The 26,735-nt window shown below is 39.5% G+C and overlaps 5 protein-coding genes across 7 annotated transcripts; 4 read left to right on the forward strand and 1 right to left on the reverse strand.

The window, feature by feature from the left end:
* Positions 1-634: 634 nt before the first annotated feature.
* On the forward strand, positions 635-4,739 carry LOC5517485 (coiled-coil domain-containing protein 24). 2 transcript variants are annotated; one of them, XM_032361916.2, is made up of 10 exons: positions 635-989; positions 1,168-1,228; positions 1,709-1,829; positions 2,357-2,421; positions 2,569-2,680; positions 2,757-2,843; positions 2,939-2,990; positions 3,062-3,134; positions 3,680-3,743; positions 3,835-4,739. In XM_032361916.2, the coding sequence occupies exons 1-10, from the start codon at positions 819-821 to the stop codon at positions 4,136-4,138; spliced, it is 1,110 nt and encodes a 369-aa protein (XP_032217807.1). In that variant the 5' UTR covers positions 635-818; the 3' UTR covers positions 4,139-4,739. The 2 variants fall into 2 exon arrangements, with proteins under 2 accessions (XP_032217807.1, XP_032217806.1); XM_032361915.2 differs by having other exon boundaries at positions 636-989; positions 2,936-2,990.
* A 1,990-nt stretch (positions 4,740-6,729) lies between these two features.
* On the forward strand, positions 6,730-12,384 carry LOC5517484 (serine/threonine-protein kinase STK11). The gene is made up of 10 exons (XM_032387450.2): positions 6,730-7,227; positions 7,424-7,507; positions 8,355-8,444; positions 8,631-8,692; positions 9,322-9,392; positions 9,919-10,055; positions 10,271-10,398; positions 10,496-10,553; positions 10,628-10,764; positions 11,104-12,384. Exons 1-10 carry the CDS (start codon positions 6,866-6,868, stop codon positions 11,199-11,201), a joined length of 1,227 nt encoding a protein of 408 aa, XP_032243341.1. The 5' UTR covers positions 6,730-6,865; the 3' UTR covers positions 11,202-12,384.
* Positions 12,258-15,125, reverse strand: LOC5517410 (SOSS complex subunit C homolog). Its single transcript, XM_048728020.1, has 5 exons — positions 14,933-15,125; positions 14,765-14,846; positions 14,398-14,476; positions 14,044-14,103; positions 12,258-13,152 (listed from the first exon to the last, which is right to left on the reverse strand). Exons 1-5 carry the CDS (start codon positions 14,958-14,960, stop codon positions 13,057-13,059), a joined length of 345 nt encoding a protein of 114 aa, XP_048583977.1. The 5' UTR covers positions 14,961-15,125; the 3' UTR covers positions 12,258-13,056.
* Positions 15,126-15,251: 126 nt separating this feature from the next.
* Positions 15,252-22,448, forward strand: LOC5517483 (prostatic acid phosphatase). 2 transcript variants are annotated; one of them, XM_048727475.1, is made up of 8 exons: positions 15,252-15,565; positions 15,775-16,027; positions 16,522-16,618; positions 18,024-18,223; positions 18,761-18,968; positions 19,268-19,459; positions 20,276-20,442; positions 22,174-22,448. In XM_048727475.1, exons 1-8 carry the CDS (start codon positions 15,451-15,453, stop codon positions 22,352-22,354), a joined length of 1,413 nt encoding a protein of 470 aa, XP_048583432.1. In that variant the 5' UTR covers positions 15,252-15,450; the 3' UTR covers positions 22,355-22,448. The 2 variants fall into 2 exon arrangements, with proteins under 2 accessions (XP_048583432.1, XP_048583491.1); XM_048727534.1 differs by having other exon boundaries at positions 15,255-15,565; positions 15,767-16,027.
* Positions 22,449-22,479: 31 nt separating this feature from the next.
* Positions 22,480-25,976, forward strand: LOC125556818 (the record flags this gene model as incomplete). The annotated part of the gene is made up of 3 exons (XM_048734190.1): positions 22,480-22,578; positions 23,460-23,533; positions 24,917-25,976. Coding segments are annotated over 3 exons (1,167 nt in total), but the record flags the coding sequence as incomplete, so codon positions are not given.
* Positions 25,977-26,735: the final 759 nt, after the last annotated feature.

Below are 26,735 nucleotides of genomic sequence, written 5' to 3' on the forward strand. Positions count from 1 at the left end.
TTATATTTCTTGTTTCCTGTCGAATCCGTTGTATCGCGACCCGCGTTTTCAAAACACGATTTGTTTTGGTCTTCTGTTTCGTCAGTAAAATCATTCTGAGCCAACCAGAGTCTCGCTTTGTGGTGCACTTCCCTGGCTATCCTCTGGACAAAAACCAGACAGTGTCGCGACAGAAAGCCAGGCAACTGCACTAGGCGAAAGATGGCAAAAATCTGATTGGCTTAGAATAATTTGACTGGCGGGACAAAAAATCCCAAAAGACAAAAACAAATCGATGTTTCGAAAGTGCGGCGTCGCGATACAACGGATTCGACAGTAAGCCAAATATCTGAAAATAGAGGTGCCTGGGCCCGCCCCTAAACCCGCCTCTGTAGCAAGCCTAGATGCCCCCTTGTTGGGCAGAATCCCAATCGATCAGTAGGTGGATGTCAGGCCTGCCTTTAGGCCAGGCGCCCGTTTCTCGGAAAACTCGAGAACTTCGAGAAACAAGAAATTCATCACCCGCGTGCTTTTCGGGCAACTTTACGGGCCGAGAGGTTTTTGGGAGTTTCAATAAACCTCATGCATCTCCACAAGATCCGCGGTCCGTAATCCAGCGAAGCGATCCATATTTTATTAGCACCTGAACTGAAGGCACGGCTGCTCAGCTTTTACCTCTAAGCAACAAAGATGGCGTCCATGTTTGTTATAAATGTGATTCTGTTAATGATCGCATAATTCCTCAAGTAGGGCCGCAAAACGAGACTAAGGAGTTTGATTAAGTTAACTACCTGACAAAATGTCATGATTTTGTAACGTTATTTGTTTTAATTCGTGGTATGTCTTCGTCTAACTCTTCCCATCCTATGGACTGGACATTTAGCGAGTTTGAAATCCAGCCTTCACTCTGGAAACTTATTGAAGAGTTTGTAGCAAAAAGCGAAAGACCTGAAATCAAGGAAGTTTTGGGGGAAGACCTGGTTGAAGAGACTGTAGAGCTCCATAATGAGGTAAATGAAACCCTGCTGGTCATAATATCAAGCTTGTCAAATAGTCCTTTGTTTTGGTTAAATTGATTTTTTTTTTTTGAAGGGTTTTGCCTTTGTCATAGGCATTTGTGTGTTATTAAGTGCTATAAGTTTCACTCTAAATATGATGAAGAGATCTCTTATCGATCTTTCTTTTAAGGCAACATCATTATTAGAAATTTGGAGAGAATACCATGAAGAGACAGACAGGGAAGAAAGAGGTCAGTTATCACGAAATTGGAAACGAGCGCAAGAAAGAGAGGGCATCGAATCTATTGGACAATGTCAATGTTTAGTCTTTTAGCACAAAAATAATTGGTTGCTTATCATCACTTTCAGCAGCTGAGGTTTTTAATTGCAATTTCACAGAAGTACACTGTAGCAACACAATAATGCATGGCTACCCCTCAATAGGACATTCCAGCTATAAATTTGTGTGGGCATTACCATAGAAACCTACCTGAACTACCACAATGCAGCAAATGCTTTTTTAAGCTTGCACCAAATGAAGCATGCACTGCATGGCAGTAGCTGAGGTAGGTTCCCATGGTGAGTGTGTGCGCATGCTTATAGCTGGAATGGCCTGTTGGCTAGACATCTAGAATACTAGCTAAATATACCACCAAGTGCAGCAGTCTCAACTCAGTCTCGACTACTACTTTACTTACCCTACCCTCATTGTTGGATGTGCTCGTTTTTAGAGGTTGCATTGAACAGACACTTGAGTAGACTACCAGAACCTCCTCTTATCAGGGAGAACCTGAAAAAAGAGATCATGATGTTTGTTGGGATGCTGCAACAACGAGCAGAAGAGGAGGGGAGGTACATTTATTTATTTTTTATAATTATCATATGAACATTGGATTTTCTTCAGATGATACCTCTTTTTGAAATACATACAGCACAGCCAGAAGCATTGTCATTTTTTTTTTCTTCTATGAGAGACACATCTACAGTGAAGCTTGTATTTTTATGATTTGCCAGGTTAAGCATATCTCTTCAAGAAAAAAAAAAAGACTTCTGCAAAGGCTCAAAGCAAAACAATAAATAGATTTTACAAAATTTGATACAAAGAGTTGATTGCAAGTGTCAAAAAAAATTTACAACACAAACAAATTTGGTTGTAAATACATGTATATACTATTGGACATAACGCATTTCAGTGTTATTATTATTATTATTATTATTATTATTATTATTATTATTATTATTATTATTATTATTATTATTATTATTATTATTATTGTTGTTGTTGTTGTTGTTGTTGTTGTTGTTGTTGTTGTTGTTGTTGTTGTTGTTGTTGTTATAATTAAGAAATAATTAATTAGCTTTGTCACTGTCTTTTGCAGGCAGTCATCTTCTGTGCTCTCAAAGAAGGATAATGAAATTGTGGATTATGTTATGGAAAGGCCAGGTAGATGTTATTCTATTTTTTCTCAGATACAATATTAACAGTATTTATTCTAAATCTCTTCCTTTAAATAACTCATAGTTAACCTCAAATATTCCAAGTTTTATTGTGTCATCTCTTACTTACTCTATCAATACTTTTCTTTATAAGAGGCTACTGTAAAAAGGTGCCGCAGTGCATCCAGTCGACCATCAACAGCAGCCAGCTCGCAAGACGGCCGTCAGACACCCATGAGAGCCACACCTAGTAGTGAAGGAAGCAGGTAAGTGATGATATATTTTTTATAGATGTCAGCTTAGACTAACAGTATTTAATGTTGTTGATTGTTTTGTGCACAGATGTACTTCCTCTTTGAGTGATCACTTGGAATCTATGAATGACAAGCTGAATGCTCTTGAGATTGATAGAATAACAGACCATCTGAGGTAGAGTACAACTCCATGATGATTATTTGACTATACATTTGTCTACTCAAGCAGATAGTTGTAACTAAAACTGGGCTGTTATTTTTGTTCAGAAGCTTACTCCTTGAAGAGAAGCAAAGACTGTCTGATGATATTTCCTTTCTACAAGTTAGTACTGTATAAATCCTTCCCTCCAAGTGTTTCCTAGGTTTTACTACTGAATATGTCTAATGTTGTAGGAGTGTCTAGTTGAGGAGTCAGATTATAGGCAACAAGTAATGGCATCACCTGACCCCGAGCCATCTATCAAAGGTACTGTATTGTTTAGTCAGGGTTTCTTGAATTACGTTGAAAAAAAATCAAAATTACACAGATTTTTTTTGCTAAATTACATGCTAAATTACGTGGAAAATAAATGATTATGCACTAAATTACGTGGGAGCGCGTAATGCATGTTTTTTTTATTAAAAATTTGGGGGATTCTGTACTGAATTACGCGCTACATTACACAGAATATCAACTATTATGCCCTAAATTACGCGGGATTGTACATATTTTACGGAAAACAAATGATTACAAGCTAAATTACTCGCAATTCGCACGAAAATATCTTAGGCAAGTTTTTATTGGCTCCAGGCCTTAACAAAGAATGGTTAAAAAAAGAACGCCTAGTCTTTTTTTGTTTTAGAAATTCAGTTCAAAATAATGCACTCTTACCAAGAATATTTGCCTTTTTTACAAGAAATAGAGGTTAGAACCCTAAAAGAACACATCAGCTGTGCACTTAAAAATTAAAAAAGGTACACACACTTTAACTATGCATGCAACTATATATTGATAAATCTTATTTTTAACAGAACTACGAGAACTTGGAACAAGGCTTGAGAAAGAACTTTTAAGCAAACCCACAGTCAATCAAACGTAAGTTAAGATTGATGAAACGATGAAACTTCACTTAACAAGTTTTTACAGAAATGACATTCTTATTTTAACAAAGGATATCCCATTGTAGGTCACCAAAACATAAGCCTGTTAGATTCAAGCAGACTTCCCTTGAGGAAACTTCACTTGACAACAACAGAAATCGAGCTAGACAAGCAGTGCCAAAGCCTCCCATGTCACCCCCTGACAGGCAGGGCCAAGCATCACTACAAATGAGGAGCTTTACTGTGAAAGCCAGTAATGTAAAGGGCTCAGCAAACAGTAACCGCAATGTACCATCTCCTCCAAACTCTGCCAAGTCACATGGGCCAAGACCTGGATCCTCCACACGCTTCCGCAAGATGATCATTGATGTTCGAAACTCAACAACATAAATGCAGTTACTACCCCTTTGGCATACTGTTACTTTGATATAGTAAAGAGTATCAGACACTGATGATCCACCGGTGACAAGTGAGGCTTTCATTTTTTTTCTTGGAGGGGGGGGGGGGGAGGGTAATAGAGGTGCACATAACCCCTTCACCCACCTCTACATTGTTTACCCTAGCTATTGGAAGTGGTGTATATGAGACCATCGACCCCAAGACGCACCCTTCCTTTTCCATTAATCTTGTTCTTCTTTACTTACAACGTAGGTCTTTACCCTGATTTTATGGGGTTTGCAAGAGAAGAGTTTTTTGCCATGTGGCAAGCAAAGCTGGGAAGATAGTTACTTGGTATCGAAGATCGTAGATCGCGCGAAAGTGGCCCTAAAGATCTTGTATTCATTTGTTGTTGAGTTTTTTGAACATCTGTGTGATCAGACAATTTATACGGCAGAAAAATATGTCGAATTTCGGTTTTGAGAGATTGTAAATATATCTTATTTATTGCTGGTAAGCATTGTATAAAGAAAGGTAACAAACTGTGTGCAGTTTTACAAAAGTTGACGAAAAAGTTATTTTATTAAAAAAGATTTGTGTGCAGGTTAATTAACTCTTTGTCAGTTTTATTTATTCAAATTTCTCCTGCAAAAGAGAAACGCCAAAAGTACACATTGTGATGCAGTCATACTCGGGTATCCAGGGCGTCGCGGTCAGCGTAACGAGACGGCGCCCTTCCGCATCTGCCTCCTTGTTCCACCTCGTTGCAGTCTAACAATTATTCGCCGGATTCGAAGTGAAAAGGGCGCTAGATCCATCAATAAGCTTTTCCTATCCAAATACACACATAAAATTAACCGTGTCTTAAAGCTACCAACAAAGGGGTCAGCCGTAGTCGATTCCATCGACTACGGTTACATGACTACATGAGCAGGGTGGGGTCCGCACCCTACACGCGCCTCCGTGGATTGTCAGATAGTTTGTATTAGAAATTGCGCAAGGTATAACAAAGTGCGTTGGTACATTCCCCATATAGAATTTACTTGAAAACCGATGGATAATAGTTAACCCCAAAATTAAAATCTTCGAAAATCTTGGCAATGGGTCTGCTAGCCCTAACTAAGACCTGACACCGGGTACCCTGTACTGTTCAAGTCAATAAGATCGCAATTCAAGAAGTGATGACAATTTTCTTATGGTTACCCTGTGGCATGTGTTGCCATGTAAGCGTCAAGTCTGCATAGCGCATGTCACTGCCCCGTGGGCAAATCCAGGCTATGTGCTATAATATCATGACTACTAGTCTGGTAGTATAATAGTAAACAAAGAAAAAAACAATTCGAGGACATGGCCAAGAATCGAACCTCGTCTAGATCAGATAAAATGAGAAAAAAATAGACCATACGTTCCAGACATGTACTGAAAAGCCGTATGACAGCATAAAGCTTTACGGACAAGCTGGAAATTTCGGCCCCAGCACCGCTATCTAGCGAACTATGCAACACAAAGGAACCTGAGGTACTCGCGCATTAATGGGGAGGCAATAACCAGGATCCCAGGCCTGTCATAGTCGGTTACGCCACGCACAGCTCGCTGAGATGTACACTAAAAAAATATCGGGGTCTTTTTTGCTTGCGTCTCTTGGGAATGGGTGTGTTCCTATATTAATGTAGCGATATGTCGTCACCATGTGCAGTACACTACGACCTAGGTCTACGTTACTGCCTTTAGCCTTTGTTCTTCTTTGTTCACGCACGCTCAATACGACATATTTTTGTGCTCAGAAACAACAAAAGCAAGCTACATTAAGATGCATGTAATCTAGATATTTTGTGCTCTTAGGTTTGAAAAAAAACAGTGAATAAACCTCGTAAATTCTTAAAAGCATTTCAGATTCTAGAGTTAATATTTTCCTTTGCACAGGCATCGGAGGTGGGGGTCTCAAACCTAAATACTATAAAGTCAAAAAACCTTTAAATCGTGCAATTTTAAGTGTAGAGTCTCTCACGCTGTAACAAAGCACTTTGTCATAAAAAAGCTAACGCACTTTGTCATAAAATATGACGTAACCAAGGATTTTTATCGTAGTATTTTTGGTATATGTATGAAGATTACGTTAAATGAGTACCAGATCTGAAAATCAATTCTGATTTCCATTCAAAATCGCAAAGATATGGCTCTTTAGAAATAAAATGCACCCATAATCTAGATAATATATGAAGATTACGTTAAATGAGTACCAGATCTGAAAATCAATTCTGATTTCCATTCAGAATCGCAAAGATATGGCTCTTTAGAAATAAAATGCACCCATGATCTAGATAAGACCTTTCACACTCAAGCTTTGATAAAAAAAATCTAATTCATTACCAAGCAGGGGCGTGGCTTGAGTAAAACGCAGGGTGGTGTCAAGGGTAGTAACTTGAAACGCACGCACCTGGATTTATCGTTTCCCTTCTCATAAAAAGACAATCTATTTGCTACGTTTGTTGTCCCAGATAATATTCCCGGGGGTACCTCCAGAAAATAGACGGGGGTGGTCCTGCACCTCTGCTTTTGAACTGGTTTTGTAAATGCCCGCCATTAGGTGTCACGTGTTTACGTGACGTCATAGCAGCGGTGTGACGTAAACCAAGATGGTGGCTGTTATTGAGTCGAGAGAGAGGGGAGCTTTGCCTCATCCCACTAGCTGAAAAATCTAATCTTGGATGGTTCCTGCCTCTTTCCCTACGTCCCCAAATGGTGGACAGTATGGTAGCTGGCAATGGAGGTCAGCCGCAGTTCATTATGGGTGGATCGAGCCCCGATGAAAACGACTTGGACGTGAACCCCTTAGCTCATTTCTCTTCTCCTCCGTGGCTCGAGAACGATGACCCTACGATTATATTCCATCGCGTTAATTCCGACCAAATAATTTATTCTCCGCGTGCAAAGCGAGCTAAACTTGTCGGAAAATATTTGATGGGAGACATGCTTGGAGAAGGCTCCTATGGAAAGGTCAAGGAAATGTTAGATTGTGAGAACCTTCGGAGGTGTGCTGTCAAAATTTTGAAAAAGCGACGGTTAAGACGAATACCTAACGGCGAGCAAAATGTAAAAAGGTGAGCATTGGGTTTTCAAACTCTAACCTTAGTTTCAAGCGGTGAATTCTCCAAGCCCTCATAGAATGATCGGTTGTGTTTGAACATCTCAAACGTTCTTAAAATTGTTGATAATCCAAACCTCAACGTTTAGTATTTAGAGTAGTAGTCTAGCCTCTGTTCATGTAACTTATATTTATTACTTTTTTCTTCGCAGGGAAATTCGTTTACTTAAGCGTTTGAATCATAAAAATGTTATACAGCTTTATGATGTTATTTACGACGAAGTAAAACAAAAAATATATCCTTTTGAAATCACTCACTGCAATGTTGTTTACGTAATTTAATTATACTCGAACAAATAACCCACTCCCACTTTGTTAACAGTACATAAGAAGTCTTCGTGTTTTGTTTGCCATTTTTCTATTATCTAGATTATTTAGGTATTTCAAATTCTCAGGACAGTAACAATACAGGCTGCCAGTTTTATCATTCTTTTAACTGCAGTGTTGTTGTCAAAGCTCACAATGTTTCACTATTAACCACCAATCATCCACCAATTATTAAATGATTCATTGATGGATTCAGAGGGGGCGGTACCCCCCACCCCTGACAAAAATTGTATAAGAATGTATGGGAGCGTTAATTCAGAAATGTACCTCCCGCCATATGTTTTGTAAAATAGGTGGGTGCCCCCACCCCTGAAAAATCCTGGACCTTCCCCCGTAATGCTCCTTTAATTACTGTAATATCTAAGCTGGACTGTTTTATCAGTTTTTAACTGGTTATGCTAATAGTTTCCCATTAGTAATCTCCCACATTTAAGTCACACACAGATTATCAGCTGGCCTCTCAGCTGGCTGAGCCTGGCTGGTCAGTAAACTAAGAGATTTGAGGGGCTTGAGGCCCAAGTTACACAAGAAGAACCTAGAAAACAATGTAGTTAGTAGTTAGAGAGAATGTTTGTATAATTTTGCACATACAGTACTTTATAAGCCTCATAATAGGGTTGGCAATTAAAAATGAAAGGCATGGCAAATACTCATATATGATGTACAGCTATGCAAAACAGTTTTAAGGAAAAATTATAGAAGCCAAAGAATGCTCTCCTTTACTCACTTGTTTTTATCTTTCTTAACCCTTGTCACGTATATGATATTTGAGTATTGTGTGGGTGAGTTACAAGAGATGCTGGAAAGTGTTGATGACCGCAAGTTTCCAATATCTCAAGCACATGGGTAAGTAGACCGTCATCCAATGTTAATTCCATCAGCCAATTGAGAAGATGAAATTCAAGCTATTCTTTTTCAGGCTAACTTGCTACATTATTTTTTTATATACATACCTCATCCATTTTCATATGCCTATTCAATGCCCACTGCTGTTTTGCTTTCATCGTTTGAGTGAAATTCCACTATTTGCAGGTACTTTTGCCAGTTGATGGATGGCCTAAAGTATCTTCATTGTCAAGGCGTTGTACATAAAGATATCCTTTTTCAAGTGGAAAATGAACAATATGCATATTTTTATTGCCTTTTGGCTTTTGAATCATCTTTAGTAACACTAGCAGTACAACACTATAGACATCAAAATAATGTTAAATGTTCAAAAAGTCAAATGGAAACAAAACTCAGCCAGGTTCAGCACATGATTTCTAGCTTGTGATTTTAAAAAAAAATGGACATTCCAACATAAAATCCCAAAATTGAAATGGTTTGGCTATCCAGCCCTTAGATTGCAAAATTTTTTGCATATATTTTATGATGTGATAATTAAATATTATTGATATATTTTTGTATAAAATTTATGGGGGAACACTTACCAAACTCAAGAATTAAGCACACAAATTAAAGATCTGCTTGATAGTGTTTTCTAATAAAATCCATAGAGCAACACTTACCAAACTCAAGAACTAAGCACACAAATTATCAAGCTTATAACTCAAGCAATAACGAGACATCTTCAATTCACCAACTTACTTTTTGCTAGGGTTTCCAAAAGCTTTTGAATATTGGACATTGGAAAAGAAATGCATGTAAAATTAAAATGAATATGCTGAACAAATTTTGATTAGGTTATTTGCCAATTGTATTGACATTCCTTGACACTGCCCACATATCAAGCCAAGTAACCTACTCTTGTCTACAGATGGCACTCTGAAGATTTCTGATCTAGGCGTTGCAGAGGTACATTGATAAAATACTGTCAAACCTGATTTAAAGCTTCTTCCCACTTCAAACGAGTTCACAGGCTTACAATCACACAGATTCAATCACATCTTCACACATCAATATATCTTTAACCAAATATTTCTAATCTTCTAATAACAAACTTTGTTTTGTCTGAGACCCGATATATATTCATTATTTGGATCAGCTCATGAACCCGATTCATTATTTGGATCTAGCTCATAAGCAGCGTGACATATTAATAAATAATGTTTGGCATGCTTCTGAACACAGGAGTGGTGTATGGCAAAGGCACGAAGCTTTTGTTGTGCTGAATCAATTACTATTCTCAGCTGACCATATGTCAATGTCAACTATGCAAAAGCTATTGAGCCTGACTCATGTAGTGTGACTTCTGATTAAACATTAACCTTAATGCATGTTGGTTGCCATGAAAAGCCAACAAGGTTTCGTTTGGCATGGCAGGAACACAGAGCCTCAATTAAGTCTGATGTATTTATGGCTGTTTGTTACACGGTTCCAGAGACTCAGTCCATTCAGTGCAGATGACACTTGTCGCACTAGTCAAGGATCACCAGCCTTTCAACCTCCTGAGATAGCTAATGGGCTTGAGACCTTCTCAGGGTTTAAAGTGGATATATGGGCTGCAGGGGTTACACTGTGAGTAATGTACTCTATAATTCTAGTGAAGAACAATTTATTTATTCATTCATCGTGTTTTCACAGCAGAATTTATAGATTTACATTTTTGTACTTTATAACAGTGGAAATGGTAAAAAAATGTCTATACCATTACAAAAATCATTACATTTTTATCATCTGGGCTCTTTTATATGATGATAAAGATTGTGATGTTTATGTGTTTTGCTTTTCAGATACAATATAACAACAGGGAAATACCCTTTCGAAGGTGACAATATATACAGGCTATTTGAGAATATTGGCAAAGGGGAATTCTCAATCCCTGATGAAGTAGATGATTCTTTATCCGACTTATTAAAAGGTACCTATGACCTTAACCATCTGCACTCACTTTTATCATATCTTCTTTTTTTCATATAAGAGGCATAAAAACATAAAGTTAATTAAATTTTTGCCAGGTATGCTGAATCCAGATCCTGAGAAAAGACTCACTATCGAGCAAATACGAAACCACAGGTAAAACCCTTACGCCAATATCAGGCCAATAATAGATGACCATTGACTCTGATGTATTCATTGTGGTTCCCCAGATGGGTGATAAAGACCCACCCTCTACCTCGTGATCCTGTGGCTATCCCTCCTCTCGGTGGGGATGAGGTGCGGGGGATGACAGTCATTCCATATCTAGAGGACCTGCATAGCTCTTCGGAGCACCTCAACCAAGAGGGTCAGTGACGTAGCTTTCTCTACTCAAATTGCAATAAAAATATAAAATGATATAAAAATAAAAATTGTAATTAATCATAATATCCTATGTAAACTTGCAATTTTGTCTTAATGTTTGAAAATGCTTTCAGTATTCCTGAGAGTCCTTTTTAAACTTCTGTACACCAGTACTGGTAAAAAAAAGGTGAAAGTCCATTTTGGTGATTTTTCATCCAGCTTTTTGGCAGTTTTATTAGCATTGCCCTCACTTAAACTTAGCATGTTCTTTTCGCTGGTCTATTATCACTCTCTCCTGCTCTCATTTATGTCTCTGATTACCAAATTTTTATTCCCGTTTTAGGTGAATCGACTGATGACCTAAAATTAACTGTTTCTGAATCAAGCAAGAAAAAGTCCAAGCTCAAAAGGCCAAGCTTTGGTTCTTGTCGGACGCAATGACATCTTTCACTTCAATTTATACAGTCAGTGGCTATATGGCTAGAAATATGGGCATGTCGTTCAGTCAAGAAAATGTTTCATAAAAATCATTTCCATGCTTGTAATACTGCACTTATATATACTATTTTCACTACTCAAATGAAGCTGTAAGATAATTTATCCAAATAATACATTTTGGTGTCAAAACTTCTTCTTAGTGTCAGACGTTCCCTCCCTACAAGATGAGTGTGACAGTAAGAGCAATAATAAGCAGACACTATGTTTGCCAAGGCTCTGATAAAATTTGAAACATGTTCTTGTTATTTTTTAAAGTGAAACTTTAAATTTATTTTAATATTTGATGTTCAATTATTGTATGAAGGCATTGTAACCTTCTGTCTGGATAACGCGAATTTCAGCTTTTGGAGGTGGAAGTTACTTGGAAAATGTTACAATAAAACCATACTTTTCCTTCAGCCACAACATGTTACCCTTGGATCCTACATCGGGTAGGTACGTTATATATGATACATAGTAATGAACCGACAACAGAATGTCAAAAGAACAAAGAAAGTATGGATAAACGAAAGTCTAAAGAACAATAGAATTACATTTCAGAACAATATATAATATCATATATAATGTACCTACCCTAAATCAAGACCAGAGACCCCTTTGGATTTTTTGCAGCTTTTGTTCATAATACTTCTCTACCAACTTTCTTAATACTTTTAAATACACATCTTATTCAAATCATGATCACTCAAGAAACAATGTAAAATACAGTATCCACATTTTGAGGGGAATCAAGTTGTTTCGACACAGTAACGTTTGAAGAAACATATGAATGAACTACTTTTAAATGTAGGGAAAAGAAATTTTTTCTCAGGAAATTTATTTGTAAATATAAAAAAAAATTATATGACATTATATGTTTCTTTCAGTTGAAAGCTGTAGCCTGTTACAGGTTGCATAATGTAAGGTCCATCTAATATACAATTTTTTTATGAGCTCCATATGCAAATGTTATTTTATTTGGAGTGGGTCTTTAAGTTCTGATGACTAGATGAACATATATAATACTTTCTTTGCTTTTATTGTGTAACAATACAAAGAATAGGGAAAAGCCTTTTTATCTAATAGTAGTGTTGAATTTTCTTCCTCTATTCCCTACTCTTACTCCAATAAAGTATTTTTTTGTTGAGTTTGCCCTTTAATTAATTTTTTTTTACAGCTTCTTTGCATGGCATCTATTAGCTGACAACTAAATGGAAAAATCTCTTGCTTTTTGGCATGCAATCTGCCTTTGTTGCTGCTTTAGGCCAACTTCAGTTTACTGATTACATTTACTGAAAGATGTATTTTCGGGAACCAAGGCTTTCATTGCAGCAAGAGCGGTACTATAGGGGTGGGTGATTATGAGTGATCTGGGGTGCCTGGAGTTTGGGAATCGTAGTTTGGTAGTATTGCAACTCACACTCATGATATTGACTTCAAAATAGATCAATCCAGTTATTGATCAGAATCTAGACTACACTATGACACTTCAATCAAATAGAAAACTACACAGAACATCATGTGGCTGGTATTAATTAGTCAATCTGTTTTTCAGCTCCTTGAGTAGCTGCTTGGTGCAATAACTGTATCTTTCTGACTTGCTTCCAACCTCAACACTCTTTGAATTGAGTCAGGTCCATAGGATTTTGAGCAGAGGGCTTCTTTAAACCATTAAGTGGACCATTTCTCTCTAAGATATTTTATTCAAGCTTGCATTGATACTCAGTTTTTTTCATTGGTGTTAACTTTCCACTTGAGCAGATAGGTCCTTTCAAATCCCTGTCTGCAGATGTGTGAAACAGCAATTGAGTGTTTCATATTATTCACTTTCCACCCTGGGGATTACTGGAAGAATGAGGTTTCCATACATGGAATCTTGAGTGATGTAGAATCCAGGTGATACAGAGTGTGCATGCTGCAAACAAGACAAGGATAAGTATCAGTGTATGGACAAGTCGTCCCAAGTTTCACTTGTAGTGTGACAATCAAGTCAGCATGCACATGCATATATGACAATGATAAGTATCAGTGTATGGACAAGTTGTCCCAGGCATCACTTGTAGTGTGACAATCAAGTAAATTAATTCAGCATGCACACGCAAATATGACAAGGATAAGTATCAGTGTATGGACAAGTTGTCCCAGGCATCACTTGTAGTGTGACAATCAAGTAAATTAAGTCAGCATGCACACGCAAATATGACAAGGATAAGTATCAGTGTATGGACAATTTGTCCAAAGCTTGACTTGTAGTATGACAATCATGTCAAATGCTGCAAAGTGGCAGTTGGCATGACAAGCGGAAAAAAAAAAGGAAAAAATATATACTAAAACTGCTAGGCCAAAATGTGGTTTGGTAATTTTTGGTTTGGTATATTTTAACTATTATCAATATAAAAAAAATATCATGTACATGTATCACAAGGGGATCTGATAAAACTAAAAAAATTAAATAAAGATGTAACCCCCTTTGATTAGCAGGTACATCACAAAAGAAAATTCATTCAACTGAAAGTTTTGCTGTGTACAGTAGTAAGAATTTCTAATATTATAGAGAAAGTGAAATCCTGTAGCCAGGATATTTAGCAAGGAAGGAGGTGGTTGTACATGCATTTAGTGGACCAGTTTCTTTTTTCAATATGTTCTTCAATATTCTTTCATTTGAGCAGAACTTCCAGTCAAGTGGGTGGTTCTTTTGAACCTTCCTAGTTATGGGCCTGAAATGCTATGTGTCATGTAATGGTCATGTAAGATAATGTATGAATTCGTTCACAAGATGTTCTTAGCCTTGTATCCCCTTATATACCTCTAATGCTTGTCTCTGGCTGATGGCCAACTGATGGGTTTGATTTGGATTACGCACAATCTGTAATACAGCAATAACATAACTTATTATAAATCACATAGTCTATGGTCCGAATTTTACGGATTACGCACAATCTGTAATACAGCAATAACATAACTTATTATAAATCACATAGTCTATGGTCCAAATTTTAAATGACAAGAATTCAAAATAAAAACAAAACATTGCCACTTGAGTTGGACCTACGGACATCAATGACACTATATGCATATGTGCTTAGTTTTTTGGTCCAAAAACTCAAAATCTGGAGAAGGGGTGCCTTTTTCTGTGCCACCAAAAAAATCCATGACTTACCGGCTCATGTATTCTTGACGCTGACGTGTTGCCAGCGTCTGTGGGTGGTCTGGCAACATGGCTTGGGCCAGGAAGAGGACTATAAAGCAAAGCTGGTTATCAAGTGATAGCTGGAAACTACATCCCTTAGGACCCAGGGTGGAGTGTGGGGAAAAGCCACAAAAAAGTGCTGCTGAGATGAGGCGATAGAAAATTTTGTTTGGGGGGGGGGTGCAAGAGAGGATAGGAGAGATGGCCTGGGGCCCCCACACCTTGCCCTAAAATTTTCCTCTTCTTAGCTCCGCAGTTCTCTTATTCGCACTCTTCTTATTATCCAGACAATGCAATAAAAATGAAGGGAAATTGAGATGACACTGGTTAACATTACCCTGCACCGCCACCTTGCTGTTGGTTCATCATTTGACGCTTCTTTTCTTCCAGACCCTGTAAGATTTTTCTATTCCGAACTTCTAAAGCAACAACAGCAAAAAGAATGTAATAAGCTTACTAAAGTCATAGAATTGCAGACCGTTGAAAAAGTTCGACCGATTCTTACCTTGATTTCCATGCTGTTGGAATGCCATTTCGATAAGAAATCTCTTTGGACTTATCTTTATACTTTATAGAATTTGGACCAAGATGCAAAATATAAATAACACAAACCCCTAATGAAGAAATGAAGATTTACCTCTTCGCTTCGGTCCCTTCGCTTCACTTGCCATTTTGAGCAACTAGTTCCAGTCTTTCTTCCCTCTCGTACAAACAATAGTGCTAGTTGGATAGGTGGGGTGGGGCTGGGGGCGTCAGATATGAAGGTTGAAAAAGTCGAGAGTTTTTTTATTGCATGGGAGTTCAAGTTGTACACTTAGTCATTATTTTATTCATCCTAGGGTACTTCATGCTAATTTTTTAATTATTTCGAAAAAAAAATAGATATATTGTTTACCACCGCTGACCATTGCTCGTATGCATTCGTGCAGAGGAATTTACGAGTTAAAATTCTTTTATAAGGTTTTCGTTGAGGTTTTTATTTTGCGTTCATATTCACTTTGCTATCTGAAGTAGTACTAACAAATGATGATGGAACTTTCCTATCCGTCGCTAATTCGTCGCAAAGTATCCGGACGCGTTGTTCATTTCCTAGTCGTGTTTCTACTGTCGCTGTTGTGTTCTAGTATTTCCATAACAGGTTAGTCAATACGTATTGCCTTTCAGTCAAATAACATTATCGATTTGGAGCCCATTCAGTTTCAAGGGATAATCATTAGTAGTTTAGATCTCACTTCCGGACAACGATGTAAGCTGTTATCCTAGCTCAGATTTATATAAGTAAAGCAATCATGTTTATTTGTTGATCTCAACCTTGATAAATGTTCACAATTATCTTGAGCCCATCAGGTTCCCCACTCATCAAACAAGTTGTTGTCATCTCTCGGCATGGTAGCCGTGGCTTTCTCACCAAGCACCACAAAACATTTGTAGAGGGAGGGGACAGTAGCTTGACTGTCAGGGGGATGGATGAGATGTTCATGGCGGGAGAGTATATCAGACGACAATACAATGAGTCAACACATTTAAACTTGCTCACGGAGAAGTATAATGCATCTGAGGTCTATGTCAGATCCAGTGACTTTGCTAGGACACTCAACAGGTACATTTTGACTTATAATGACCAGGGGCGCTCAACAGGTACATTGACTTATAATGACCAAAGGCACTCAATAGGTATATTGACTTTAATGACGAGAGGCACTCAACAGGTATATAGACTTATAATGACCAGGAACACTCAACAGGTAAATTGACTTAAAGGTAATGACCAGGGCACTGAAAATAGGTACATTGACTTATAATGACCAGTGACACTCAATAGTTATATTGACTTATAATGACCAGTGACACTCAATAGGTACATTGACTTATAATGACCAGTGACACTCAATAGTTATATTGACTTATAATGACCAGTGACACTCAATAGTTATATTGGCTTATAATGACCAGTGACACTCAATAGTTATATTGACTTATAATGACCAGTGACACTCAATAGGTACATTGACTTATAATGACCAGGGCACTCAACAGGTATATTGCTACCATGGACAGAAAGCAAAACCAAATGTTATCGTCATATGGTTGCAGTGCCTCAAGCTTTCTGCTTGGACTTTACCCCCCAATGAACCAGACGCAGTCCACTTCGTATGGCAGAATATACTCAGCACCATACAACATTCAACAGGTAATGGGTGAACATATTTCTCATTGCCTGAAAAGATTTGGGGTTCAGTCATACATTGAGTCTGAGATGAATCAAATCATGAGCCTGTTTTTCATCAAAATGCCCTCTTTGCCCTTTTATCTGTTAAAATACATATATTTGATTTGATGAAGCAGCACAGATGGCCTACTGCTGCAGCAAGATTTGAGCTTTGGTGATTTAAGATGGGTTTGGAATTGTTTCTCTTGTCTTACAGATAAGACACAAAACTGATGTCATGGCGTAATGAACCTGTTGTTAAAAAAATCTGTGTGCTTTTGTTAGAGTAGCAAGGCAGAGCAAAAGAATGTCAAATTTTTCCAAAATAAGGTCTGGTTTACTTCGGTAAGCTTGAATTTTTGCAGAGAGGTTCCTTTTGTTATGTAAACCAACATATCAAAAAGTGTTCTTTTCTAATGGATTCGTCTTTGAGATATGAGGCTTGAAGTGCAATTTTCCAATGGTCAAAGTATGAATTCTCCTCGTTTTTAGGGAGAAGTCGGGCGCTGATCAGAAATTAAGCCAACTTTGCTCGCTAATATCTAAATTTCATATGTTCTAAATTTCTTTAAAATTTGGAATAAAGCATTTGGTCAGAGGAACTCCTTGTATGTGGAATCTTGAGCTTATATATTGGGAATTGTAAATTTCGTGCCATTTTTTTGCTCTGTCGAGTAGCAATTGCATCTGGTATTAATGCTTAGCTGTCTCTCCCAGAGAACAAACAGCTACCTGTCGAATGGGCGTCAACTGGGAAAAGTTATTATTATTTCAGGCCTGTAGGCTTGATTTGAGTTGGAGGAATGGGTGGGGCATTTTTAAGGTTTCCATTCAGGCCTGTAGCCAGAATAAAAATTTTACCTAGCCAAAGCTAGCCACTGGATAATAAATCCAACAAAAGCAGGTGTTTTATCTCATACATTTCAATTGTGAAACACTAAACATAAAATATTTACAGGGGCAAGGGGCTCACTTGCCTCATGCTGACTACGGCCCTGCCATTAAAAGGGTGCATGAGCACCCTCTTCCCCTGACTACGGCCCTGCCATTAAAAGGGTGCATGAGCACCCTCTTCCCCTGACTACGGCCCTGCCATTAAAAGGGTGCATGAGCACCCTCTCCCCCTGACTACGGCCCTGCCATTAAAAGGGTGCATGAGCACCCTCTTCCCCTGACTACGGCCCTTCCATTAAAAGGGTGCATGAGCACCCTCTTCCCCTGACTACGGCCCTGCCATTAAAAGGGTGCATGAGCACCCTCTTCCCCTGACTACGGCCCTGCCATTAAAAGGGTGCATGAGCACCCTCTCCCCTGCCTACGGGCCTGTTATTATTATGTTATTGGTGTTATTATTATATTGATGCTAGTTTGACTGATTTTGTTCCAGGTTCCTATTCATACTGTTGATGTGGAGAATGATCAACTATTGCGTGGTTGGATGAACTGCTCAACATTCCAGAAAAAAGTTTCTGCATTCTACAACAGCGAGCAATTCACATCATATAAATCACAGAGTGCAAATTTCTTAAAGGAGCTTGAAGATTTAACAGGGATGGAGGACATACAGCTAGAAAATTTTTATAATGTGTGAGGAAGCATTATTTTTTCGAATTCCATACAAAGAAAAATGTGTGAAGGAAATGGATAATTTTGGGTTTGATTTTTTCTATTTTCACTTTAAGTTTGTCCTATTTGAGGGAGGAAGAGGGGTGTCTGAAGTAATTCATTTTGCAATGGAATCCAATTTTTTGGCACAATGCATTTTTGATAGTCATTTGTCAAAGTTATTCCTCTTTTTGAGATAGACATTGAGACTGTAAAGCGCGGCCATAAGGCCAATGATTGTAATAGTTCACAGCAGTTATTTTTAGAACTGCCCTGAACTGGAAGAGCTGGAAGAAGAGTTGGCTAGAAGAAGAATGGGATACCTTGGCAGTCCTGGTTCTGCCTCTCCCTATGAGAGAAAAAAATGCAATTAAAACTTCAGGATGACCCTTCCTCCCCTCGAAATAACTCCGCCCTATGTACTCTACATTTCTACTTGATGATGAACTAATGACTTGAGTTATGCCTTGCTTATTTAGCTGGTCAACATTCTGTTACTTTTCCTTGTCGTTTCTCTAGCTATGACTTCATTCATCTTCATCGAGTATATGGAGACACGAGTCTTAATTTGACAAAAGGCCAATGGCAGCGGGTGCAGTCCATCGCAGCCTGGGTCGAGAGCCACAAATTCAGCTTTGACGTGATTGGCAGCAAGGGAGGGGGGATTCTAGCCAATGAGATTGCTGAAAATTTCCAGGAGACAAAGACAGGGCATCGTAAAGCTAAGGTTATCCAAGCTATGTTTTGAAATAACTTCTATGTAAATTCTGGAACACAAAAAAATAACACTGAATATTGGCTTTGTTAAAAAGTTGGAATTCTTATTTTTGCACGTTAAACATATGTGCTCCTTTCCTTTTTCGCTTTTTACGAACTCATATTTTATGGCCAATAGAATAATTTACACCAAATTTAGCGAAAATGGCAAAATGTTGTGCCAAAGTTTACGAGTATTTAAATTTGTGTTTCTCATGTTAAATGCGAAAATAATGGTGTAATGACTTGTTTCGTTTTCTTGGTTTGCAGCTCCTGTATTACTCAGCTCACTACCCTACAATAACATCTCTCTTTGCGACTCTTGGGCTGGATAAAGACCTCACCCTGCATTCAATTCCATCCTACGCCTCACTGGTAATCATTGAGTTGCTCCAGACCAATGTGGGGGAGTATAATGTTCGCTTTGGCTTCCGAGATGGACCGGATAATGACACTGGACAGGTATTACAAGCAATGGTATATAAGAGGCAGATGGTGATCATGATGATGGGGAGTTTTCTCTTTGTTGATGAAGATGGTCGATGATGATGGTTGACGGCAATGCGTCTATTATCATGGTGTTTACAACGATGCCTAGTAGGAGGATAGTGAATGCCACAATTGTTATCAAGGGCACGAAACGGATCTGTTCCGCATCCCCTTTTTTTTTTTTTGCTGGCCTGGAAGATGTTAAACCCCTCGGTTGCTGGGGTCTCGATCGGTTAAACGGGCAATTATTCATGTGCTAAAATGCCTTACCAAAATAAAAAATAAAAAAACCCGACCCCTGGGAAAAAGAAACGGATATTTTCCCCAGCATCTTCTAAAATGGATATTTTCGGCATCACATCATATTTAAACGACGAAATATGCCATTTTAACGTGTTTCGGAAAGGGGGGGCTCTGTGTATGCCATTGTGACGAGGTCATGATCGTGAAGCATACCCTGATGATGGTCAAGCGAAAACCGAGGGGATGCACAGAGTGCGGGCACATCCCCTCTTGCTTGGCCGCCAAAAAGTGTCATTTCTTATTGAAGGATGGTCAAATAATATCCTTTTTCCATATGTTACCTATGACTGCCCCCCCCCCTCGCAGCCAATCCCGAGTACGCGCCTGATGATGGTGTTGATGGTGATGATGTAATGATGATGACGATGGTGTTGACGATGATAGTGTGGGTGTCATCGTAAAACATCTCATATGGAAACACTTTTGCTTATTAAGTTCTGGATCTCACACCTTATTTGTTTTCTCTCCCTTTTTTACCCGTCCCAGGATCCATTGCAATTCCACGTGCTGCCTGGCTGCAAAGAGACACTCTGTCCGCTGGAGACGTTCATCAAGCACGTGACATCGTTACAAGTGCGTGACCAGATGTCGTGGTGTGACGCATGTGGTAACACGGAGTTACAGGCGTGCAAGCTAGGCAAACTTTATACAAGGTGGGTAAGACTGATACACATTTCCCTTGCATCATTTTTGCAATTTCCGTGAGTCAGGCGTGCAAGCTAGGCAAACTTTATACACGGTGGGTAAGACTGATACACATTTGCCTCGCATCATTTTTACAATCTCCGTGAGTCAGGCGTGCAAGCTAGGCTTACCTTATACACGGTAGGTAAGACTGAAACACATTTCCCTTGCATCATTTTTACAATTTCCGTGAGTCAGGCGTGCAAGCTAGGCAAACTTTATACACGGTGGGTAAGACTGATACACATTTCCCTTGCATCATTTTTACAATTTCCGTGAGTCAGGCGTGCAAGCTAGGCAAACTTTATACACGGTGGGTAAGACTGAAACACATTTCCCTTGCATCATTTTTACAATTTCCGTGAGTCAGGCGTGCAAGCTAGGCTTACCTTATACACGGTGGGTAAGACTGATACACATTTGCCTTGCATCATTTTTACAATTTCCGTGAGTCAGGCGTGCAAGCTAGGCAAACTTTATACACGGTGGGTAAGACTGAAACACATTTGCCTTGCATCATTTTTACAATTTCCGTGAGTCAGGCGTGCAAGCTAGGCTTACCTTATACACGGTGGGTAAGACTGATACACATTTGCCTTGCATCATTTTTACAATTTCCGTGAGTCAGGCGTGCAAGCTAGGCTTACCTTATACACGGTAGGTAAGACTGAAACACATTTCCCTTGCATCATTTTTACAATTTCCGTGAGTCAGGCGTGCAAGCTAGGCAAACTTTATACACGGTGGGTAAGACTGATACACATTTCCCTTGCATCATTTTTACAATTTCCGTGAGTCAGGCGTGCAAGCTAGGCAAACTTTATACACGGTGGGTAAGACTGAAACACATTTGCCTTGCATCATTTTTACAATTTCCGTGAGTCAGGCGTGCAAGCTAGGCAAACCTTATACACGGTGGGTAAGACTGATACACATTTCCCTTGCATCATTTTTACAATTTCCGTGAGTCAGGCGTGCAAGCTAGGCTTACCTTATACACGGTGGGTAAGACTGAAACACATTTGCCTTGCATCATTTTTACAATTTCCGTGAGTCAGGCGTGCAAGCTAGGCAAACTTTATACAAGGTGGGTAAGACTGATACACATTTGCCTTGCATCATTTTTACAATTTCCGTGAGTCAGGCGTGCAAGCTAGGCAAACCTTATACACGGTGGGTAAGACTGATACACATTTCCCTTGCATCATTTTTACAATTTCCGTGAGTCAGGCGTGCAAGCTAGGCTTACCTTATACACGGTGGGTAAGACTGAAACACATTTGCCTTGCATCATTTTTACAATTTCCGTGAGTCAGGCGTGCAAGCTAGGCAAACTTTATACAAGGTGGGTAAGACTGATACACATTTGCCTTGCATCATTTTTGCAATTTCCGTGAGTCAGGCGTGCAAGCTAGGCAAACCTTATACACGGTGGGTAAGACTGAAACACATTTGCCTTGCATCATTTTTACAATTTCCGTGAGTCAGGCGTGCAAGCTAGGCAAACCTTATACACGGTGGGTAAGACTGAAACACATTTCCCTTGCATCATTTTTACAATTTCCGTGAGTCAGGCGTGCAAGCTAGGCCTACCTTATACACGGTAGGTAAGACTGAAACAAAGCCATTTGCCTTGCACAATTCTGACTAATGCCGTAAGTTTTTCGCCCATCAAACTCAGTAAGGATTTGTTGTTTCAGGACACTCGCCATGACCGCGGTAGGAGGGTTTTTCACCGGCGTTTTTGTGACCATCATTCTAACTGTCATTCTAGTGGCGTCCTGGTTTATGTTCTTAAAAAAGCGTTGTTTACCCAATGGCGCTCGTCCCGCTCAAGGTCTTCCCAATCTAGAACACAGGGGAGACTCCAGGATCATGTGATGAGGAGAGGGTGGAACTCGCTGTTTGCAGACTCAGTACACATCCCTGGGACTTGGCTGCTTTCAAAGGGGCTTTGTTAAGCATGTGACCAGAAGTTACAAGTTACTAAAAACTGGTACTGATAAAAACTGGTACAAACTCCTTTTTATGACAGACAGAAATACAGTCAACGCATCGTCTTACGGACAACCCACTATTGCAGAAACCTCTTTAGGACGGACAGAAATACAGTCAACCTTCATCTTACGGACAACCCCCTTCGCAGATACCTCTCTAGAACAGACAGAAATACAATCCCGATGAATGCAAAGAAATCATCCTTTATTAAGTACTCTCGCCACAGTCAACTCTCGATATTACGGACACAATTTGGTGGCGATGTATAATTTCTAAACTGATGAGATAATTCAATATTCAAAATGAATTCCTTGAGAACAATATCACCCAAAACGGATCTAGGGCCGATATTCACGTCTGCCGCTGACTCGCCGAATATCTCTTAGCTACCAAATGATTTTATTCGGCAAGTCGTCAGTCACACGTTGGCTAAACCACTCTTAATTATCAATTCGACCCCTCTCGAACTGGCGCCTGTAAGACGTAAAATATTGGAATAACTCACTTATGGTAATAAATGGCTTTTAAGTGTTCATTTTAAAAAGTTAAACTTTAAACTTCTACAACTAACTGCCCCCCCCCCCCCCCTAAAGAAAAAAAAATGAAAGCACACAGGGTGCTAAGACAAGCCAGTATAAGTACGACCCTCCTCACAGAGGTCACTGTCGGCAAGGGAAGCACTATTCATCCCCAAAATATTGATCCCAGTGGCTGGTAGACCCACAAACCATAGGTTTAACGTATTCCTTTTGCGCAAAATTGTGAGAAAAAGACTGAAAAACAGAACACACACTCCTCCTCCCACACTACCGGTAAAGTAGAAGGAAGCTTTTGTTCCCCTTATCTCTCAAATCTCCGTCCGCTAGCTCCGATTGTTTCTCTTCTCCTTCCCTTCACCGCCGCTACGCAGGCTAATTGATACACAGAGAGGTCGAGGTAGCAATAGTATGGCTAACATCGCATTCTTCCGCGCGATATGTATGGTGGTAATGAACGTGCTGGTGGAAGTGTGAGATGCCCAAGTACCGTTCTACCGCTAAAATCAAGACCCCAGTTACTTTGGTAAGGAAGCTTGTTTTGCGGATTTCCGAGCTCGCTTTTAACACGGGAGGTGCCCCCAAAAAGCAGGAATTTTAAAAAACCCGAAAAAATTAAAATATCCAAACTTTATAACGTGGCCCTGTAACATGAATGGTAGCGAAAGAGCCTGAATGTTGGTAATGGTTACAGTTGAAAGTAGAAAAGGTGAAAACCAAAATTTTAGATTGTAACAAAGTACATTTAATTAATAGGTAGAAATAACATTAACACGTTTAACGTAAATGATGGCAAAATCGTTTAAGCCCTTCCCTTTTCACACCATCCTGCAAGCTGCGCATTTTTTTTTCATGTTTGCGCTTCCATGATGATAGGGGTTACTCATTTTCTTTGAAGGTTTGCCCGAAGATTTTCTTCGGTAAACGCAACACTTCTTGTAATTTGTTCTGCGAACTCAGATGGTATCCTGATTTTTGCAGACATATATTGGTTGCTAATTAAATCTATTTTTCACAGAGCTAATATATTTTTTTAAATCTGTTGCTCCTTGCTTTCAAGGTCGGCACAATGGCCTTGCTCCACCTACTTAACTGACCTACTCACTTAATATAAACCAACATAAAATCCACGCCCTACTACGAAAATCCTATATTAACAAATCCTTATAATGTGGCGTCACCTTATAATGTGGCGTTCTTTCTGGGTGTATATGGAACTCAACTTATTATTTTTATTATGATTAAACCGCACTCGCCTGAAAGCTTAAACGATCATTAACTATAATCATTCACTAGAGATGTATACCGAAACCAAATAAAACCTTTGGCAACGGCGTTTCATACACTCATTTAAAACACAGAATAATAAATCACGCGTCTACGTCTTGCATGTACTTGCGTTGCGAACACGCGAAACATTTAATTAGGAATAAAGAAAATGGTCGATGAAAAAAAAGTAGATAACAGGCATTCGGTCACCTTTCCCTCTTCTTCTCGTACTTCTCTTTCTATACCTATTTCTTCCCCCATCCCTTTTTTTTCCCAATACTATCTCTTTTTCATCTCTGTCTTTCCTACCTACATTCCTAATCTTTTTTCCTCCCCCAGTTCTATCCCTCATTCCACTCTCCACTCCTGTCAATCTTGCGTGTCACCTGGATACACCAAGTACAGGCCGGCCCAGTTCGCTAACACTTATTATTTTTAGCATCAGTTTACCCTGGTTCTCGATGGCCACTGAATAGAGAGACACTCGAGGCTCTGGAACCGGGGTAGCATCAGTTTAGCATCACAAAATAATCCACGAGATGAAATCGAGATGCTTTCGGCCATCTGCCTTTAGTAGAAGGAGAAGCCTGATAGTTCTCATGTCATTAGTCTTATCATCTTTTTTCTTCATTAATCATAGGCAGAAAGGCTCACAATGGTCGGAGAAACGCCCAGTACCACGAAGTACAACAAAATTAATTTATCTCGTTCAAACGGCGGTGTGTATTCCGCCGAGACTGCTCGAATCTGGGGGATTTGGTGACGCTCACAGCTGCGATTGCGATGTGATTGTGCTGAGTTACAAGCGTAAATGCGGCAACGTACCACCTTCCCATGTCGCCTACACTTTCAAAGAGAAAATATCTTGGAGCGCGGGGAGAAATCTACTCTATTATTTATCGACAAGTCGCCAAAAGCAGTACCTATATTACATTTTCATGGATGATGACGTACAATTATCGTACAGAAATCGCTTCGTGTCTGAAGAGCGCAGCATTTCTCCTATGAGAGCTTTTGAGCAGTTCTTGGTTAAGAAAAGACCAGCAGTAGGAACCGCTAATTACCAAATTCATCACTCCGCAGAAGATATGCTACAAAAACGGCGTCGACTATGTCCTAAATGGAAATCAAGAAACAACTCTGAAAAGGTAGACTACGTACCAGTCACGCACTTTGACGCGTGCTTCAACGCTTTCCATCGGGACGCAATACACTATTTAATACCATATCCCACGGATTACGATGATATCTGCTGGTGGCACAGCCAGAGATACGTTATTACTGCAGCCGAACTCGTGTTTCGAGGTCATGTGTGGATATACGCACCAGTGGTAATTGCGGTTAATTCACAGCATAGTGACTACCCTCGAGACGACCGCAACGCCTCTAAGGTATGGAGTGAGCTAGTACGTCGAGTAGCGCGCACATTACCCGCCGAGTATCAGCGCAGTCAGCTCGTCCGCCGTTTTACCGAGAACCCGGAGCAGTACGTCGAGACTTCGCGCGCGGTTTGTTTTGATCTACCACCGCTACATCCAGTGGAGCCGTACGCTCATTTTACAGTGACAGGTATCCCCCGGGGGGGGCGGGGAGCTGTGACTCGGAGGCCTGGCTCCTCGGGTGCGCTTGGTTAGGCGGTTACCAAGCTATCCGATACCTGTAAGTATATTCTACCGAAAGGTGTGACAGGTATCCCCCGGGGGGGATAGGGGATTCAGGTTCCCTTTATAAAGAAATGATACCACTTCTACCAGAATCCTTTACGATACCACTTCTACCAGAATCCTTTACGATACCACTTCTACCAGAATCCTTTACGATACCACTTCTACCAGAATCCTTTACGATACCACTTCTACCAGAATCCTTTACTTCCCTTACTAGAAGAACAGATCTGTTTTGAAAAATCGTGAATATTCATGTTGAATCTAATATCGTTAGATCGAGGTAATTATACATTTCTCTTTAATTCCGCTGGGAGAAAGAAACGTCAACGTAAAATCGAAGTTATCGTTCAATATCTTAAATCTAGGTTCCGCTTTTCGTTCTTTTCCCATTTCAACCACAGAAGTCTTTTACAAATAAGCAGGGGGGGGGATCCAGGCAAAGACAACAGCGATAACTAATTGTTACTCGCTTGGGTTTACAAACGCATTGTCACCGGATTACTTCTGGTAGATTACGTAACAATCTACCATGATTTTAACAGGGAACGCGAAATATTTCAAAATTACGAAAGCAGTGTATCTATTGGAAGTTTCTTTGAGGATGTTCGATTGGTAATCTAGAACGGATGGCCTGTTAAATAGCGCGGATTCTAATAGATTCTATTGTCTTTTAACTGTTGAGGTTTCTGTCGCACTTTCAATGAAGGACTGCAATTGCTAAAATTGCATCTTTTCATAATAAGTAAGCATAGCGTCCTGCTCAAACATTCTCTGAATATTTATCTGAGTCCT

This window comes from Nematostella vectensis, chromosome 1 (assembly GCF_932526225.1).
Source record: "Nematostella vectensis chromosome 1, jaNemVect1.1, whole genome shotgun sequence".
Classification (NCBI taxonomy): domain Eukaryota; kingdom Metazoa; phylum Cnidaria; class Anthozoa; order Actiniaria; family Edwardsiidae; genus Nematostella; species Nematostella vectensis.

Excerpts from the sequence above, each read along its gene's own strand:
- LOC5517485 (XM_032361915.2), top strand. The coding sequence starts at position 819 with ATGTCTTCGTCTAACTCTTCCCATCCTATGGACTGGACATTTAGCGAG. Across the intron at positions 990-1,167 it reads CTGTAGAGCTCCATAATGAG|GCAACATCATTATTAGAAAT; the intron begins GTAAATGAAACC and ends CTTTCTTTTAAG. Across the intron at positions 1,229-1,708 it reads GACAGACAGGGAAGAAAGAG|AGGTTGCATTGAACAGACAC; the intron begins GTCAGTTATCAC and ends GCTCGTTTTTAG.
- LOC5517484 (XM_032387450.2), top strand. The coding sequence starts at position 6,866 with ATGGTGGACAGTATGGTAGCTGGCAATGGAGGTCAGCCGCAGTTCATT. Across the intron at positions 7,228-7,423 it reads GGCGAGCAAAATGTAAAAAG|GGAAATTCGTTTACTTAAGC; the intron begins GTGAGCATTGGG and ends TTTTCTTCGCAG. Across the intron at positions 10,056-10,270 it reads TGGGCTGCAGGGGTTACACT|ATACAATATAACAACAGGGA; the intron begins GTGAGTAATGTA and ends TTTGCTTTTCAG.
- LOC5517410 (XM_048728020.1), bottom strand. The coding sequence starts at position 14,960 with ATGGCATTCCAACAGCATGGAAATCAAG. Across the intron at positions 14,847-14,932 it reads CCAACAGCATGGAAATCAAG|AAGTTCGGAATAGAAAAATC; the intron begins GTAAGAATCGGT and ends TTGTTGCTTTAG. Across the intron at positions 14,104-14,397 it reads CGTCAAGAATACATGAGCCG|ATTGTGCGTAATCCAAATCA; the intron begins GTAAGTCATGGA and ends GCTGTATTACAG.
- LOC5517483 (XM_048727475.1), top strand. The coding sequence starts at position 15,451 with ATGATGATGGAACTTTCCTATCCGTCGCTAATTCGTCGCAAAGTATCC. Across the intron at positions 15,566-15,774 it reads TTCTAGTATTTCCATAACAG|GTTCCCCACTCATCAAACAA; the intron begins GTTAGTCAATAC and ends TGAGCCCATCAG. Across the intron at positions 16,619-18,023 it reads CACCATACAACATTCAACAG|GTTCCTATTCATACTGTTGA; the intron begins GTAATGGGTGAA and ends ATTTTGTTCCAG.